This window comes from Tympanuchus pallidicinctus, unplaced genomic scaffold (assembly GCF_026119805.1).
Source record: "Tympanuchus pallidicinctus isolate F22 unplaced genomic scaffold, pur_lepc_1.0 scaffold2, whole genome shotgun sequence".
Taxonomy (NCBI): Eukaryota; Metazoa; Chordata; class Aves; order Galliformes; family Phasianidae; genus Tympanuchus; species Tympanuchus pallidicinctus.
The window spans coordinates 4,733,296-4,752,411 of NW_026294721.1; the positions used below are offsets into that span (position 1 = coordinate 4,733,296).

General features: G+C 48.0%; 1 protein-coding gene across 1 annotated transcript; it reads left to right on the forward strand.

The window, feature by feature from the left end:
- Positions 1 to 397: 397 nt before the first annotated feature.
- Positions 398 to 4,431, forward strand: FOXI3 (forkhead box I3). Its single transcript, XM_052683039.1, has 2 exons — positions 398 to 1,094; positions 2,758 to 4,431. The coding sequence occupies exons 1-2, from the start codon at positions 398 to 400 to the stop codon at positions 3,345 to 3,347; spliced, it is 1,287 nt and encodes a 428-aa protein (XP_052538999.1). The 3' UTR covers positions 3,348 to 4,431.
- The last annotated feature ends 14,685 nt before the right edge of the window (positions 4,432 to 19,116 follow it).

Genomic DNA, 19,116 nt, shown 5'->3' on the forward strand with positions numbered 1-19,116 from the left:
TGCTCATCTGCACCAAACCTCCCGAAGTTCGGATCGGGGCTGATGGATAGCAGGGAATCACGGCCACGGGGGGAAGCTCCCCGCACCCCCTCGGCCATCCAGCCGGGATCCAACCCCCCCACCCCACACACCCACACCCCGACACACCCCAGGTCCCTCCCCTATGGCCGCTTTTGGGGCCCGGCCTCGCCCCCCCTCCCCGCCTCCCTCCCCGCCCCGCTGGCTGCTCCCCGCCCGGCCGGCCCCGCAAGGCAGCGCCTATAAGGCCGCCGCTTCTCAGCCCCCCTGGGATTTTGGGGGGTCCGACGAAAGGGGAGGTTTGAAGGCCGGGGGGGGGGGGCCCGGGGCGGGCGGGGGGGGTAAGGAGCCGCGAGCCGCCCTGCATGGCCGAGGGATTATGAGCGCCGGTGAGTTGCAGCAGGCTCAGCCCAGACCCTCGGCGCCGGCGGCCGCCCCCGTGCCCCCGCAGCCCCGCAGCGCTCAGGAGGCCCCCGAGATGGCGGTGTACTGCAGCGAGAACTTCAGCGTTTACCCCCAGCCCAGCCTCCACCCGCCCGGCGCCGCCGCCGCCGCCGCCGCGGCCGCCGCCGCCGCCGCCGCTGCCGCCGCTTCGTCGGGGCAACGGGCGGGAGGGTACGCGCTGGGGGACTACGGGGCTCCCGCTAACGCCGGCTACCTGTGGGGCATGAACAGCCCCGCGCCGTACCTGCAGGGCCCGCCCGGCTCCGGGGCCGCCGCGTCGCCCTTCCTGCCGCCCGCCTCGTACGGCTGCTCGCGGGGCGGCCAGCTGGTGGGCTCGCCCTCGGGGCCAGGCTCGCCGTCGGCGGGCGGCGCGGAGCTGAGCTGGCTGAGCCTGGCGAGCCAGGAGGAGCTGCTGAAGTTGGTGCGGCCGCCCTACTCCTACTCGGCGCTCATCGCCATGGCCATCCAGAGTGCCCCCGAGAGGAAGCTCACCCTCAGCCACATCTACCAGTACGTGGCCGAGAACTTCCCCTTCTACAAGCGCAGCAAGGCGGGCTGGCAGAACAGCATCCGCCACAACCTCAGCCTCAACGACTGCTTCCGCAAGGTGCCCCGTGACGAGGACGACCCCGGTGAGGATGGGGGGCGGGCGGCGGCTCGGAGCCCCCGGACGGGGATGTGAGGGGATGCGGGAGTGTGGGCTCTTCCCCGTGCGGTCCCCGGGCTCCCTTGTCCCCTTATATCCATCCCTGTGAGAGGACCGGTCTCCCTTGTGCCCTCGTGACCATCCCTATGGGGGGACAGTGCTCTGTTGTCCACTCGTGGCCGTCCCTACGAGAGGGCTGTGCTCCATCGTGTCCATCCCTATGAGGAGACCATCTCCCTTACCCCGCCATTGCCATCCCTGTGAGAGAACCAGGCTCACCTGTTCCCTCATTCCCTCACGGCCATTGCTGTGTGGGGACTCGGGTCCTTGTACCCCTTCTGACCAACCCTCTGAGGAGCTCCCTTGTCCCGTCAGTGACCATCCACGTGAGGAGACCACGCTCTCCTTGTCCTTCGTAGCCATCCCTTTGATTGCACCCCATGAGCTCAGTGCTGAGGAGCCCATGCTCCTTCGGTCGCTCACAGCCATCCCTGTGAGGAACCCAGGCTCCCTTGTCCACTCATGGCAATCCCCAGGCTCCCTTATCCCCACCACTATGAAGAGATCAGGTGCCCTCAGCCCTTCCAAGCCTGGGCTTTGAGGAGCTCTCCCACCTTTTGTCCCCTTCTGAGGAGATCGAGCTCCTTTTGCCCTCCTTGGGTCTACCACTGCTTCCTGTAGGGGATGGCGGCTGGCCCCAATCCTCAGTCCCCCTGTCTGGGCAGGCCGGGTGGGCTGAGGCCACGAGGGCTGGTTGTGCAAGGCCTGGATCCTTTGGCCGTGATTCACGGCTCCCCTCCCTGCCCAGCTCTTGCCGGCCTGTCCCCGGGGCACAGCTGGTGCCCAGGAGTGGGTGTAGCGTAGGGGTGTGCTGGGACAGTGCTGAGTGGGATGGGAACATTCAGGGCTGGGACTTCTGAGGGGACACAGCAAGGCCATGGCTCCCATTAGCTGTGTGGAGGCAGCTAATGGCACCACAGCCCCCTGGAACAAAGTAGTGGGCATAGGGCAGCTTGAACCCATCTTTCATAGAATTATAGAATCATTAAGGTTGGAAAAGACCTCTCAAGTCGAGTCCAGCTGTCAGCCCATCACCACGGTGCCCACAAAGCGATGTCCCTCAGTGCCATATCTCCATGGATGGTGACTCCACCATCTCTGTTCCAATGCACTACCACTCTTTCAGAGACGACATTTTTCCTAATATCCAACCTAAACCTCCCCTGGTGCAACTGAAGCCATTACCTCTTGACCTTTCTTTCCATCAGCTCTTCTGAGAAGAGCCATGGCAGGGTCTCCACTATTTTTGCCATGCTGCAGATGTGGGTATCCCTGCTTGCCAAGAGGCACCCACAGCCAAGGAAGCCCTGCTTTGTGTTCCCTTCAGGCAGGTCTGAAGTAGAGGTTGAAGCTGTGGTGGGGAGTCCCCGTCTCCATGTGGCCTTAACGTTCACTTGGGCATTGCATGGGAGGGGGTGATGATGTTTTAGGGCCAGGTTTTGGATTCTTGTACTGGACAACAGGCAGAGGAGGAGCAGGTGTGGGTGCTGCGCTGGTTGGGCAAAGCATGGATATTGCTTATCCCTCTGCAGCAGGGCTCTCTGTCACAGAAGCTGACTTTCTCTCTTGCTTCTCCTGTTTTCCACCAGGAAAAGGAAACTACTGGACCTTAGATCCCAACTGTGAGAAGATGTTTGACAACGGGAACTTCCGGCGCAAGCGCAAGCGACGCTCAGAGCCCAACACCCCCGCGACCACGGCTGCGGCCTCCTCGCTCGGGGGCCTGAAGGCCGAGGAAGAGCGACCCATCCCAGCCGCAGGCAAACCCTGCGGAAACAGCCCACCCCCAGAGCTGGACCCATCGCCTTCTGCCAGGGACCATCCCAAAAGCTCCTCTCCCTCCGGTATCATTTCATCCACCCCGAGCTGCCTCAGCACCTTCTTCAGCGGCATGAGCTCGCTGAGCGGCGGGGGCAGCCGGCTGACGGGAGGGCTCAGCACTGACCTGCATCACAGGAACTTCTCTGCTGGACAGCTGAGCAGTGGCACTTTCACCCCTTCCAGCAGCTCATCTCAAGAGGTGCCTTCACCAGAACAGCTGCAGCGAGTGGCGGGACCTTCCCCTGCCTACTACAGCTCCTTCCATCCCAGCAGCGGCAGCCAGGGCGCCCAGTACAACCACTACTACAACTTCACAGTCAACAGCCTCATCTACACCCGGGATGGAACGGAGGTGTAGGATTGACGGGGCAGTGCTGCAAAGGGAATGGGAGGTGCAGGTGTGTGCGTGGCAGCGTGGAGGACAGCGTGCTTTTGCAAACAGCATTTCAATGTGGACGCTTCCCGGGAGTTCATCCAGGAAGACAGATCTTCTCATCTTTCCAAGCAAAAACACCCCACAAACACCAGCGGAAGACAGATGCAAAATCTTTTCCCCGTCCTGGAAAATGTTAGGTGCTTTGGGTCCATTCTGCCAATGAAAGTGAACTGAACATTTTCAGATGTTTTTAATCTTGAATGTAGAATAAGAAGTTGAAAAAACTATAATCATAAAACGCTATGTCAGCAAGAGCCGTGCGTAGATGTTCTGTGAGTCTTAGAAGAGAACAGGAAAAAAAAAATAATGAAGAGATTTCCTATGAAGTGCCTTGTACAATGTATTAAAAACTCTTCTGCCAGCGATTGCCTCTGTCAGCCCTTCCTGCCCTGGTCCTGCAATATGTGATGCACAGGGAGGGGACAGGTTGGGAAAACAGCTGCCCAAAATCTCCTCAAGCTCCCCAGGAGGTTTGCTCTGCCATCCCGTGTATGGCACGCTGTGCAGGTAGGGCCGTGCTTTTGTACAGCCACCTTTTCCTCTGAGCTTAGTACCAAAGATAACTCTAGCCTTGCAGCTTTAGCACGAGAATAAACACTGGGGTATTTTTATACATATTTGTATGTAATGTAACTCTCCTGTACATATGTTTCTATGTGGTTTTATATTTGTAAATTATGCTCCGGAGCTGTACTTATTTATAATGTTTTCAACTTGGTTGAAGTTTATTTTACTCCGTTTCCCCCTTCTTTTTTGGTTCTTTCGTTGGTTTTGATTATTTTTGTTGGTTTTGTTTTTGTTCGTTAGTGCATTAATAAAACTTTTCAGGCTGAACAGCTGTTGGGAATAAAATGTGGTAGATTTCTGCCTGTTTCTTCCTCAGTGTGTTTGAGGCATTCTGGAGCTCTGTGGGAGACAGGTTTTGCTTTCGCAGGGTTCGGGATGAAAGGAGCAAAGCCTTGTGAACAATTTCATCTGCAGGAAGACAAAGAAGGCTGCCCAGAGGAGATGCACATGAGCTGATTTGCTGCCTTTTGTGGTCTCCCCGTGCGAAATGGGCATTCTGGGCTTTTGTGTTTGTTTGTTTTTGACTGTCATCTGAATGACAACTGTCTCTTTTCAGCCTGGTTTAATCGAAATAATAAAAGCTTGCAAAAGGAAAAGAAACAGGGCTGGTTCCAGTGCAGTGCTGGCAAGCGGGGAGCACTAAGGCTGAGCTTGGCTGACCCTCATCCATTTTGCAAATCAGTTTTTCAGATCAGAATGCACCTGCCTAAAAAGAGAAGTCAGACGGGTCACCTGGCAGGCCAGGTTGAGCCCCACTATAAACACACTACTGAGAATCCTTCTCATAAAGGAGAAGCATCCCTTATGCAAAGCCATTAATCCCCAGTTCTTGCTGTTTGCATACACTGTTCGCTGGGTTCCGTGTGCAGCCATGGAACATAAATTTCTTCCAGAGGAATGTAGCATCAACACTGAAGTTAAGCATGAAATCGCATCTATTAACTGTATGTGCATCTGGAATGATGTAAGGCCATCTCCGCCGGCTATTTAGAAAATAAAATCGTTGGCAGTGTGATGCAGTGCCTCTTCACTGGCTACCTGCTCAACATGTATGGCAGTAATGCAAGATGAATCACTGGCCTGATCCAAAATATAATGAAGCCATGACGAAATGTCAGATGACATCCATGTGCTTGGGACTGGGACCAAGTACTTTCCCCTGAAATGGCCAATCAGTTTGTGCAATAGCTGAGACCAGTGGGCGAGCGGCAACTCCTGCCTCATCCCTCTCTTGCTCTCCCCTCCCCAACAGAGATACAATCTTCCTGGCTTTAGGGATAATTCCTCCATGTCTTGATTTTTAACTGTCTTTCAGGTGATGCAGAGGTACTGATAATGGGAGAGAGAGGGTAGATTGCCACTAGCAAAATGCCACGGTGGTCAGCACATCCTACCCAAGTTCCTTCACAAGACAAAGGGAAATGGGGAGATTGAGATTGGATGTAAGGATGTTTTTTACAGTAAGGTTGGTGAGGGACTGGCACAGGTTGCCCAGAGAGGTAGTGGATGCCCCATCCCTGGACACACTCAAAGCCAGGCTGGATGGGACTCTGAGCACCTGATGGAGCTGAAGGAGTTCCTGTTCATTGCAGGGGGTTGGACCAGTTGGCCTCTAACTGTACCTTCCAACTCAAATGATATTCTATGATTCTATGATTCAATCACAGCAGGTGTGGGACAGCTTTATTTGGGTTTGATCTAAAAATGGTGGAGGGATTTCCAACGCTTGGCAAGTTTTAGAACCAGTTCTTAAGTGAAGCCAGGAATTGCTTATTCATGTATCTATTTGCCGGTTTCACCCCTTCTCAGCTCCATCATCCTGTTGTCAAACCTTAGCAAGCAATGGGCCGCTCTAGGATATTTTCATGTGTCCAGCTCATGTTCTTCCAAGCAGAAGATTAATTTCATGTTTTACTTTCTTCCACTTCCGTATGTTCCTGCAGAAATCAGCCGTGTGTTTCTGCAGATAGTACCAATAAACATTTCAGAGAATCATAGAATCATCAAGGTTGGAAGAGACCACTAAAATCACCTAGTCCAACCACCAACCCATCCCCAGCATGCCCATAACCATGTCCCTCAGTGCCACATCTCCACAGATCTTAAATACCCCCAGGGACAGTGACTCCAACACCTCCCTGGGCAGCCAATGCTTGGCCAGAGAAGAATTTTTTCTTAATATCCAATACTTACTCTTGAAGATCCCAAATCTTCAAGATTAAATTTGCATTGCTAGACTCTGACAGTCTGTCCTCAGCAAATATTCCATAATGTTTCATGGCACATTGACTGACTGGTCTCATAGACAGAACCTGGACAAGCAAAGCATGAGAAAGGTTCACCCACCACAGTACACCAGCCCCAATCCGGAGGGGCAGTGATGGGCTGGAGGATGATTTTGGCAGGTCCCCAGCGCAGCAAATCCTTCTCCCTACAGGGAAAGTGACCCCGCAGCTGAGATTAGGTCTCCCGCGGACACATCTCTGCACGGCCGGGGCACTCATGATAAAGGAACCTGCCCAAGGGACACTTGGGAGTAGCATTCAGCAAATAGGCACCTACCATGCAGGAGGGAGCTGAGATAATGAGCTAATGGCAGCCTTTTTAGGTTTCCTTTTGTCATTACAAGAGGTTCTTCTTTTAATGAACAACGCCCAGGCCTTGGGAGAGGGAGGACAAGAGGATTCAGTTTAACGAAAGACATTTAAAAGCAGTAGGACTATTGTCATGGGCTTGGGGGATTTACTGTGATTCCCCATTTGAAGGAGGGAGAAGACAAAGGCAATTAGCCTGCTGGTCCCACTCTGAATCCCCTCTCCTCCGAATGCCAAGGCCATGCGATGGGCAGTTCTCCATGACAATGAGCCTCCTCCCAGGCTGGGCCGGGGCATTGCCTTTTCCCAGAGGGAAATATCCATCCCCCAGCCTTCAGGCTTCCGTCTTCATCACAGCATGGCTGCGGTTGGCAGGGGTCTTTGTGCCCCTCTGGCCCGACCCTGCTCCAGCAGGGACAGCCAGAACAGGGTGCTTAGGCCAACGTGCAGCTGGCTTTTGAATGTCTCCGAGGCGGAGACCCCCTCGACCTCTCTGGGCAACCTGTGCACCCACACAGCAGAGCTGCCTGATGGACAGGGAGTGCTTCCGGGACTTAAGTTTGTGCCAGAAAGATACTGCCTTAACTGGGCAAGCATGGCCATACTTGATGTGAAACCACGGTTACACCTCCAACAGCCCCAGCCAAGGACTGGCTCTTCCAGCTACTCACTGCACACACAACTACTGAAATAGGCAAACCTCACTTGAAAAGAAGTCCAAAGACGTTTCAAGCGCCGCATTGGATCAGTAACACAGATGCTTGCTGGCTCCTACGTGTGGCACTTCTCCAGCATGGGGTCGTTTAACTTCGCTCAGCTCTGGCCCTATTGATGTGCCAGCAAAGGTTCAGGCAGGCACCCATTACAGGTCTGCACTTGAGTTGCTCCACGTTACAAAGGCTTTGCCAGTACAGCTGGATCGGCCCAGTCCCCTAGAGGAGACCCAGCTCCTATCAACAAAGGAAACTCTTGTGCCAGAGAAGCTAAACCCCCCACCCCCAGCAAAACTCAGTTTATTGCAGGGTGGTGGGAGGGGATTCGAGAGGCAGAACACAGCCATCCACTGGGTTTCATCACCCGCCAACTCTTTCAGAAAGAGGGTTTCAATTACTGCTACTGGCCATGGATTGCGGTTTGAATCTCCTCTGAAGAAGGAGGCTTTTGATTTGGGCTGCCACTTACCAAGCCCACAAAAACTGTTCACATTGTGCCCATACAGAAGGATTGATTGCCTTCATAACACTGGTGGAGGGCAACATTTCTCTGCAATCACTAGGACGTTCAAAAGACGTAGTAGTGTTCAAGGAAATCACTCTTGGGATGTCTTTCCCTTGCTCTATTTCTAACAACAGAAAACCTTTATCAGACTTCTCTAGCTAATGCCCCACCAGTCCTACAGGCTTCACCTGACTTTGAATGTCATGCATCTAAATCCTCTCCTGCTCATTGGTGGGAAGCAGTCCTGTTGGTCTCATTCTGATAGCACACGAAAGAAGAGGGGCAAAGCTTCATTTTGTGGCTTGACCCATGAGGAGCAAGACGAGAATCAGGCCTGGCTGATGGTAAAAGTGGTGGGTGATGCGTCACCTAGAAAGAGCTGCTCCATATGGAGACTGCAGTTGTTGGGAAAATGTTGACAAAAGAGAGTCCAATTTCACCATCCTCTTAGAAAATCTTCCAAAACGGAACTTTATTCTCAATTATTTTTCCTCTGATTTTTGAAGGAAGAAATATATGGATTTACCTTCTATTTTTCCTTCTTTTTGGCAGAAATCTCCATCAAGCTGAACTCCCACTCCCCAAATGTTTTCTATTAAAAAGGAGCCTGATGGAATGTTTTTGTCCAAATTACCAAGCACAAGATTCACCTGGGTAAGGTGACGAGAATTGGCCCCTCAAGGAATAACTGAAGTGTAATGTGAAACATCAAAGGTGTTGTGTTTTTTTTTTTTTTTGCCTTATACCTGAGCTATCTCTGAATCATATCAAATAATCTTCTCATTTCATAACACCATACAATGCAGGCTAAAAGTGTATGTGATCTGCTTTGTGTACTGCTGAATGGATGATTAAACTGTCTCACCCGAGGGATATTCATCCGGGGCCTGCCCCAAACACAGTGAAGTCAGGGGAAAGACTCCCACTGACTTCAGAGGGCTTTGGAGCAGACCCATAATCAGCTCGGCTCTAATATACTTCAGGTGGTGTCTATGAGACTGCCCCAGGACACGTAAAAGGAGCTAAAGATTACACATTTGAAAATTAAATATCGTGGGCTTGATCCTGGCAATTGCCTGCCATAGGAGAGCAGAAGCCATCTCCCCCGTGCTCCTGGGATCATTTTCCTTCCCTTCACTGCATTGTGTCTGGGATTTACTGACAAAGCAAAGCTTTCACCGTGCAGCCAGGCCTTGCTTACAATAAACAGAGACAAATCAGGTCAGGATCAATGGTTAAGCTACCCTGGGACCCTTTGGGTGGTGCTCATTTTATATCTAATTAAATAGCAGGGCTGAACTGTGCTGTTTTCCTCTTAGACTGGTTCTAAGGAAGGCACAACTCTCTCATCTCAACTCCAGCTTTGGTGTGAGCAGAACCAGCGATCCCAAAAGCACAGGGTTGGTGCTCAGCTCCAAGTCTAAGCTGTTATGTGGCAGAACCAAGCCTAGCCCTCCTTAAGCAATGTGAATGATACAAAAATTTTGTCAAATTATATTGGGGGGGACAAATTTCATACTTTACATTCACTAAGTGGTCCTCCATTGTAGTAAGTGGACATTTGGGTACCTACCAAGTAACAAGTTCGAGACTAGAGGAGGTGAAGGTCTCTTCTGGTAGTGGGAATGAGCTGGGACCTCCTTGCTTCAGGAGGATGGAAGCTTAACTGGACAGGATCATAGAAAGGAAACCCAACAGGGACTGGGGAGACAGTGCTTCAACTACAGAGTATATAAATGTAGGAGTGTGTTTTCATGAGGTACCACTGTGTGATAGAATCTTTCCTAGGCAACCACTTTTTGGCACTGTTTGAGATGGACAGTGAGATTGACAGCCTGATCCAACAGAGCCATTTTACATTCATGTGTTTGCAGCAGTGCAGCTGAAAGTATCGTTTCAAGTCTCCATTTCGTAGAAGCCAGTGCAGACCTCTGTCCAGAGCTCAAATCCAGATTTGAATGAGCACTGAAGAAACTCAAATTGCTTCAGCAGATCTCTCCCTAAAAAATAAAAAACCCAAACATGGCTACTTTAATACAGACGATGTGCTTTCTTCAGGTGCACGTTTCTGTCCATACCCCAGGGAATGTGTTTATTATATTTGAACAAGGGATTGTATTTATTTTCAGTGTTGCTTGTAATGAACATGTGAGCAGCAGTAAGCCCAGAGCAGTGTACATGTGATAGATATTAAAGTCATTTATCATATCTCTGAATGCTGCTTCATTCCAGACAGCTACTCCTTGTCACTGTGTGAAACTTCATTCCCTTCCTAGAAAAGTGATGATCTGAGGTATGACCAAGGAAGTGTTACTGGCCCTGCTTTACCACCAGGGGTCAAGGAGCACTATGGAGAAGCAATGTGCTGAAGGTTACACAGTGCCACAACAGAGATAGGTATCAAACCCTCATTTCCCAGAGCCTGCATCACAAAACTGTTCTCCCCTGATGTCTGGCACACCTCTGAAGCCATCTTCCTTGGTGTTGTTATGGGAAAGCACAGTGGACCCCATCATTTCTTGTCTAAATCTCCACAGAGGAGCATGGGTATTGCTGCTGGAACACTGCTCCTGCCAAGAACATCCAGTGGCAGTTAATCTTCTCTCCAAACCCCACAGTTGAGCTCAGCAGGGACTGGTTCTCTCTCAGGGGATTTCCATACTGTCTAAGTCTTGCTTTAAATCAGAAAACAACTGAAATGTGCTGAACCTGCCAGGAATAACACCAGTAGCTCATTGCTGGAGTGACCAGTAATATGTGATCTGTTCTCACTCATTTCAGTCTGCTCAAGTATTTCAGCAGGAATCATTGAATCTTTTGAGTTGGAAGGGAGACTTAAAGGCCATCTGGTCCAACTGCCCTGCAATGAACAGTGACACCTACAGCTCCATCAGGTGCTCAGAGCCCCATCCAGCCTGAGCTTGAGTGTCTCCAGGGATGGTACATCCAAACTGCTCTGGTGAACCTGTTCCAGTGCTACACCCTTGGTGCAATGATGTTTGTATCTGTGCGTGACACCAACCTGATCCCACCCTGTTTGAGCTCTCTCCAAGCAGTACTCTTACTCCTCACAAACATATGCCATTTGCACTCATGTCCTTCCATGTAGCTGCTGCCATGCTTGGAGCACACCTGCTCTCAGACCTATTTCCTCTAGTTTTTAGTGGATGGATGGAGCCCCATGCTGTTGGCAATCCGTTTCCACAAAGAGAAAATGATGCTCGGTACTGCAGAGGGGAAAGATGCTGGAAGCAGGGGAATGCTGACTGCTGCCTCCAAGCCACCGTGAAAGGATCTTAATCTTTTTCATACAGCACTTTGCAGCAGCAGACTTGCCCCAGAGACTCCTATGACTACACAGAGTCTATTTGCTTTTCTTGTTCCAGGAGTTGGACACCTTGCTCACCTTCAGAAGACACCTGCAAATTGCATCCTGCCCTCTCTGCCCACTGCACACCTGGCTGCCAGCTTCCCACAAAAAACTCCACTTTCTCCTAAGGGTGGGATTGGTTTCACCAGCTTCAGGTGTTCCCATTGCAGGCATCTCTGTATGAACCAGTCACCCTTGTCCCCGTTTTGAACAGATGCAGTGAGATCAGTGCAATGCACCTGGTTTGTTCTTTGAGGTCTACTTCAGGAATGGATGAACTGCTCCCCAGATCTCAACAAGAGTTCTCCTGTGCAGTGAGTCTTTGCAGTTGTGTTTCACTGGAAGGAATGGGAATTTATCTTCTAACCAATGTAGGCTTTCCACCAGCATTGCTGTCTGTATGTAGTCCATCAACCGCAGTCTTAGATGTAAAGGGAAAATCTCCCTTCTCCTGTTCCAGTGGATGCAGAAAGTCCACTACATTTTCCATTCTCCTCCTCAACATTTTCAGCCCCAAAACTATTATTTCAGGCCATGTTTCCAACACCTGACTACTCAAGAAAAATCAGGATTGGGCACACCAGTGATGATGTGTCACACCAAGTCGCATTCAGACTTAAATCTCTTCCAGGTTTATAAAGATTTTCCAAAGTTTGGCTACATCTCTAATTGTCCCACCACCAGTATTAAAATGTACTGTGTGTTTATCTCAACTTCTTTTCTCTTTCCATAATCTTCTCAAGTTTTCCTGCTCCCAGGCAGCAAATCCAAATAGATCCATGGATGTTAGTGCAGTCAATTTTGCTTTTCCAGCTCAAGATACTAACACAGTGCTAGAAAAGTATTTTTTCCCTTCCCTTTCCCTCTTCTCCTTCCTCCACAGTGCTTTCAGCCACAGCACGAGTATTCATGCTCTGCTCCTCTGCACGTTCCCCTTTCTTGTGTAGGCTGAAACTGCTGGAGGTAGAGGTGTGGCAGTGATGTTTGATCTTATTTCACATTAAAACTCTTTCACTGAGGGGGGCTGGTCCCCCACCCCACGCACACCTTGAAGAGCATCCCACTCCTTCAGTGCTCCTGCGGCAACGAGCGGGCAGGGTAAGGTAATACCCATTGTAATCAGGGCAGGCAGGATCGAGCCTCAAGCAAGCTGCCATCCCTTCAGGCTGCAAAATCTGTAGTCTCCTCCAAAATAAAGGTGAATGTGATGACATCACATTCAGACCATTCAAGCAGTTCATGTCTCAAAGCACATTCTGGCTCTGCAGAGGTAAAACCTCACCAGGGCATGAATTTCTCTTTGCCTCCCTTAGAGGAGTATCTCAGCACTGCTCATGTTGTCTCTACTTTGTTCTGATGAGGGCAGAATTAGGCATTGACAGCATCCTTGTTTGTATCCTTTTGAATTCCCAAATGCAAATGAATGGGAATTATGCAGTATAATGATTATATAGACTGCTCCCTGTGGAGGGATAGACTGGAGAAGGTACTGATGGAGATAGATTGGGTATGAGAGCTAGCAAGGAGGCACCAGAATTGCCTCCCTGTGTCCCTGGTGATCTCACTGTGATTTAAGTAAGCCTCTTCCTTCCGTCAGTGTAGAGCTTTTGCATTACAAATGCTGAGTTTGTAATGGAAGCAGCTCTTCAGACTTGATTTCTGATGCTCATTCCAGTGTTTGGGAAGCACCTGAATAATTTAGCCCCTGTAGATCTCAGCTAGATTCTATGACCACCTAGTGGCCCTCCAGAGAACTCCAAGGTTTCAAGTTGACTTGGTGTGAACACATTCCCTAGAAGAGATCTTCTTGAAAAGGTACATTTCTCAGCAGCCCTTTAAAGCACTGCTGGTATCTGAAGGAGCTTGCTGTAGCTACCCAACAATGCTGTGCTTGCAGGTCCCAGTTAGTTGAACCTGGGGCCTGACATAGATGCCTGCCAACCTAGCAAGATTGCAGATGAAAAACAACCGAAGGAAGGACTCAGTACCCTGACATCCCAGAGGTAGGATGGATTAGGAAGTTTGCCTTGCTGGGATGAGAGCCAAATCCATCTCTGGTGCTATCTGTTTCTTTACGAGAAGGAGGATTTCCAGTTCTCCTTCCTGTCCTAAATTGTATTTTAATTTGACATTTAATTGTGTGTATAGAAACATCAAATAATCTTTTCTAGAACTCCTAAGCTCTGGACAAGAATGATAATAAATATAAATAAAGCGAGTGCTTAGCTTGTGTTGGACAACTTTTTCATAGGCACCACTGGTGCTGGACATCTCCAAACTGCATTTACAGTAGTTGATAGTAGAGGCTCCTGGTTTGGTTTATCTTCCTTTGAAATGGCTGTCTTTCTGCAGCCACAAGAGGAGATGGCTCATTAAAGGAGCCACTGGTGCCTCAAGACCCTATCTAATGTAACTGAGATTCATCTTTGGCATTTCTTTCTGGTTGGTCACCTCAAGGGTGACTTTGTCCTATACATATTAAGTGTAATCCTAACTGTGTTGTATCCTGGTTATCTTTGGCTTCAAGGTCACGGCAAGTTGGTGGTGTGGTGCCCTCATCATCCCGAATGGCTTGTGGCTGGATAATGTCTGGCCACTCTCAATTTACAGGGATTTGTGATATGACCTGGACTTAACCTGAACATGCGCCATGGTGGCTGAGCACCCACATATTCCCCTGCTCCCATGTCCCACCACTGTAAACATGGATAATCCCCAGCTCATGCTCACTTGGTCCTTCTGAAAGCACCTTATGGGCTCGAATTTAAGCTCTGCTTTATGACCAAGGGAGCACAATCCTTGCAAAGCCCCAGTAATCATAATACGTGGAGGCAGAATTGATACATGAGGGCTTTTTCTATCACTCAATTAAATGGTTAGTTTATGCAACATGCCGTCTTTTTGAATCAAAGCTGGGTCACTGTTAGGCTGAGGTAACATTAATTATTTTTCCGCTTGTCGGATCCCATGAAAAGGATGTGAAAATGGCCTGTTTATGAAAGAGTGCGGGCAAAGGCTGTGAGCTGATTATGTCAAACATATTCAAAGCTTCCTCTGCAAAAGGGATTGTGATCAACAAAGCATAGCCCACACCTGCACCCATTTCACAATGAAAGCTGTGAGGGCCATGGAGCTACTGGGGAAGAAGAGAGGGTGCATTAACCCTTTTAGGAAACAGATCTTTCCACAGTAAGATCTGTGCACACACAAGTTGCTTTTCTTTTTCCCCTCACGTTGGTCCCAAGAACATTACTCCAAGTGGAAAGCCTTTTTTTTTTTTCCCTTTCTGCTTTTTTTCCAAGCATAGACTTTAAGTTGGACGAAAACATTGGAGTGCCCCATTTCTTCCTGCCCTTTGCTGATCTGCAAGGGAAGTTGCAGAAAGGAGCTATGTGTGTTAGAAGGAGAGCAGTGCAAGCTCAAACCTCAGCCCTGAAAGGAGTTTTGTTCAGGCTGATCCTGGCACCCTAAAGGCAAGTGCCTACTCACATGGAGCATGCTGCTGGAGCCAGGCCATCTCCTTTATAACAAATGTAGCTGCTTGGAAAGCAGGAAGGAGAGATGTGCTCTTAGAGAAAGCTGAACTGGATCCTAACTTGTCCCATTTTCTTCCAAACCTGTTGGGTTTACAACAGCTGGGTAAGATGGTCTGAGTTCAGAATTGAGCCTGGTTTGATGGAGGGGTTGGACTGGAGGTTCACTCTAGTCCCTCCTGAGCAGGTGATGCTAGTGTTTGCTGTTCCTGCAGACAAGAGGTGGAGGTCTCTGACATAAATGACAACAGTAAGGGAAATGGAGTTATTTCACTGTAATGTCCCTTACAGTCTGTGCTGAACTCCAGCCAGCCCACGGTGCAAGCTCAAAAGGCCAAGCAGCAGCACTCACCTCATGTTATCCTGCAACATCCCAAGAAATGCACCTGAATTCCAACTTCTACCTCCAAATCCTTCCCATAGGTTCTATTACAAGAAAATCCTGCCTATGTTCATTCAAAGTCACAATCTAACCCTTTTACAGGGCTTGTTATTTAAATACTGGAAGAAAAGGGACCAAAAAAAATCTGTATTACACTATATAACCAGGAACAGCTGTGGCAGGTGCCTGGAATGAACCCCGATCCACACCAGAGCAAGTAGGCAATTCCCTGGCTTTGTAAGAGCCTGGAAACTGGTGCTGACATGATTGGTTCCACACAGTTCAAACTTAGCCATTTTGCCTTGTGAGCCTAATAGTCTGAGATTAGGGAGTTTTCCCGTTAACACAGAACGAAAGCGTAGATCCCCCAGTGCTGTGGAGATACTTTCCCAATCTAAAGAGAAAGCAAGGGCTTGTTTTTCGGCTGCTTTTTCAGCTAGGGCAGATGGAAGTCTGTAAAAAGGTTTTCCTTTACTTGTTGTACTGAACATCAGCAAAAGTTGTTCTTGTAAGTACTAAAACACCCTCAGAGTGATTTTCCCATATCTGTATTTAAATAGTGTTGGAATATTTCTCTGAGAAGGGACAAAATGTTATTACTGATTACAATAAACCTCTAAAAACCTGGCATTTTAGAATCTCCAGGTTGATCTTCAGAGTCTTTAAAACCAAAATGCTATAAAAAGCATTGGGTAAGTGCTTTGGCTGGGCTGTAGCCTTTAGTCAGGTTGTAATCTCATCTTTGGGCTGAGTTAATTGGAAATGGATAAGAAATAGGGTATGTTACAAAGCAGTGTCAGCTACTTTAGGTAAGTCAGTGGGTAGGTCATTTTTCATTATCAAATGTTCTAAAAAGTACTTCAACCTTGTTTGGAAATAAACAATCCAACAAAGCCTCCACGCACTTAATCTGTTAATCCTTGTAATTAGCATTGTGCAGGAAGAGGTAAGTTTGGTAAACAAAAACTGTAAACTAAGGAAGTATTCTTGAAGAATATGAACAGCAATCATTGCAATAACTGTATTCTTTCAAAAATCATTCTTTGTCCTGCTGGCAATTTAAATCTCTTCCCTCAGAAGTTTAAAATATTTGAAAGGATTAGACAGTGAGAGCACCTGAGTTTGGTGAACATGGAGAACTCTCTCAATAGCATGTTGTAAATACAATAAATGATGGAGAATAGTCACTATTTGATTATAATTATGTATAAATACCATAGATAGCGCTGCAGTACTTTCAAGGGTCATTACAGAAATCAGACTGACTTCCTGCACAAAAGTTGGTTTGGTTGTAAGAGGACCTCTTCAGGAAAACAGAATCTCCTGCTTGCAGGAAATTCTCTAGTCAACTGCCTATTTCTAAAACTGAAAGAAGGTTAAAAGTATGACACTACTGTCATATTTTCCTTGAAATAACACCCTGGAAAATGTTCATAACTTGAAAGTATCCAGATGTGGACTTACTCTCAATATTATGTTCCAAAATCTCAATGTTTTAATATTCTAAATAGTATTTCATGAATATATATATATTCTACCATAGAGCAAAATCAAAATGGCAGGTTCTAATGTCAACATTGCTATCCCCTGATACACCCAGTGGCTTCAATTTTTCTGAAGAATATTCCTGCAGCATGCTTAGAGACAACATGGGTGAGGTTCTTCTGGTCAGAGGTAGGTGTGTGCCTCAGCAGCTCTTTGCAGAAGAGGAACAGGATTTCTCAGAGCCAAACTCCACTGCTCTTTGATTCAGCATCTACATCTGGCTGATGAAACACGCCCTGCTTATCTTTGATGATCTGCAGATGTATAAAGGTGGAGTGTACATCTCAGAAGTAAGCATCTACCATACAGACATTTGCAACATGAGCCCTGACTGTCCATGTACAAGTGATTTGGCTGTTCCTCCATTTCCTTGGAAAACCGCTGAAACACCACAGAATCACAGAATCACAGAATAACCCGGGTTGGAAGGGACCTCAAGGATCATGTAGTTCCAACCCCCCTGCCTAGCAGGGCCACCAAACATACACATTCAGATCAGGTTGCCCAGGACCCCGTCCAACCTGGCCTTGAACACGTCCAAGGACGGGGCATCCACAACCTCCCTGGGCAGCCCGTTCCAGGGCCTAACTACTCTCCTTGTAAAGAAAGCCAGTATGCAGGCCTGGGCCTGGAAAAGGAAAGCTTTTCCGATGTCATTCATCACATTTCTCCCCTTTGACACCTGGGACATCAGCACTGTGAGCTGCCTTTCCTCAAGCTTTTATTTCCTTTCAGCATGGAATTGAAGTGATTCCTCATATACTCTAATGGGAAACATATATGAACTCTGGAATGGATAGATCTCAGCCTAGAGTAGAGAGACAAACCAGATAAATGCTATAGGGGGCAACAATAGCATGCATTTTAGTGGTCTTGACTTGCATACCCTGCATTATTTACCCCTATCTGCGTAGGACATCCTTGAGGAACACCAAAAACTCACACTTAGTTCTGAAAGCCCAGTTATGCTACCCACATTACGTCCAGAAACCATGTCCTCAGTGTAGGGATGGACCACTCTGACATCCCAGGAAAAAACTGTGGAGCAGGAATGGAGACTCACAACATCTACAGGTTGCTCAGTGGCCAAAATAATATGAACATATCTGAGGAAATGAAAAGGAAGGGAAGACATCCCCACTGTCCTCCCACATTTTTTTAATGCACTGTGTTTGTTGGTTTTGTTGTTGTTGTTGTTTGTTTTGAGTCAAATTCCCAAAAGGTAGGAATTGGAGTTGAAAAGTAAGTCCATGCTTCTCTTTGGATTTCAGCCTGGAAGTGTACCTTCTCCACCTTATTTGTATTTCTTCTTTTTTTCACAACTTTCTGCAGCCTCTTGAATGGCAGAGGTAACTACCATTCAAAAAAAATGTCAGCAGGTCATTTAATAACTTTCCCTCTCTTCTGAGTGTTTGGCTCTTAATTATACATAGAAAGAAACACAAGAGATTATAACAAGAGGAATAGCAAGCAGCCAAAACCAAACTAATTTATTTATAGCATGTGACATATGGCAACATAAGACAAGATCTCTGGCTTATGGGCATTTTGGCAAGATGCAGACTGGATCCTATGGCAACACCTTGTTTGTACACTTTCCATTTCTGCTGCTCAGTCCTGTTTTTTTCTTTTATGTCTCATCTGTAGACCTTCAAAGAGGAGACCTTAACCTTCCTTGGCCAGTTTTGACTTAGATATTACTTAGGCATATGCCAAAGGGTAAGAACCATCCTGCTTCAAGGAGATACAACATCTTAGAAAGCACTTTTGCCCGAAGTGTAAATGGAGACAGTGGTGTTTACCTCTTTTATCTACCTCAAAGTGTAGTATGAGGGACAGATACTGTTTTAAAGTGCCATCTAATTGTTGAGTGTTTTTCTCATCATTAGGAAAAGAACACAAGAGCAGCCAATCTGGCTTAGATCACCCCTCAACTTCCAACATGGCCAAGACATTTGCCTTTACCTGTGTGTAGCCTTCACTTGTTTCCCATTGAGCCAAAATAACAGTAAAAGATTACCTATTCCTTTATCTGCCTTTCCCTTCCCTTCTTCATCTTCACGTCCCTGGAAACAAGTTGTCACGTGAGACAGAGAACACAGAAGATATTTTATATAATTGGGAAGAACAATTCATAGTGAAAGGCAGTAGTTCAGACCTCGCTTCTTACAAACAGTGAAGGGGTGGAAATTTCCATGGGTTTTGTGCTTCTGAGTCCCATCAGTCTTGTTGAAAACCCTCTACCTTTGATTCCAGGGTCTCCACACAACTGACTTTTTATGCATCAATCTCCCTTTGATGACTACTGCCAGGTAATTTTTCTTATCTGACTTAGGAAAGATCTAAAAGGATCAGTTAGCTAGCTCCAGGGTAGGTTCTTTGAAAAGCAATGATTTAGCAGGGCTTTCTTTTTGGGGTTCTCCAAACTTTCTGGTTTATCGAGCTCTCCAAGACGCTGCCCTCAGCAATGCCTGGGCCTGGT

Coding starts and splice junctions, on each gene's coding strand:
- FOXI3 (XM_052683039.1), top strand. CDS start 398: ATGAGCGCCGGTGAGTTGCAGCAGGCTCAGCCCAGACCCTCGGCGCCG. Junction 1,095..2,757: donor CCGTGACGAGGACGACCCCG/GTGAGGATGGGG, acceptor GTTTTCCACCAG/GAAAAGGAAACTACTGGACC.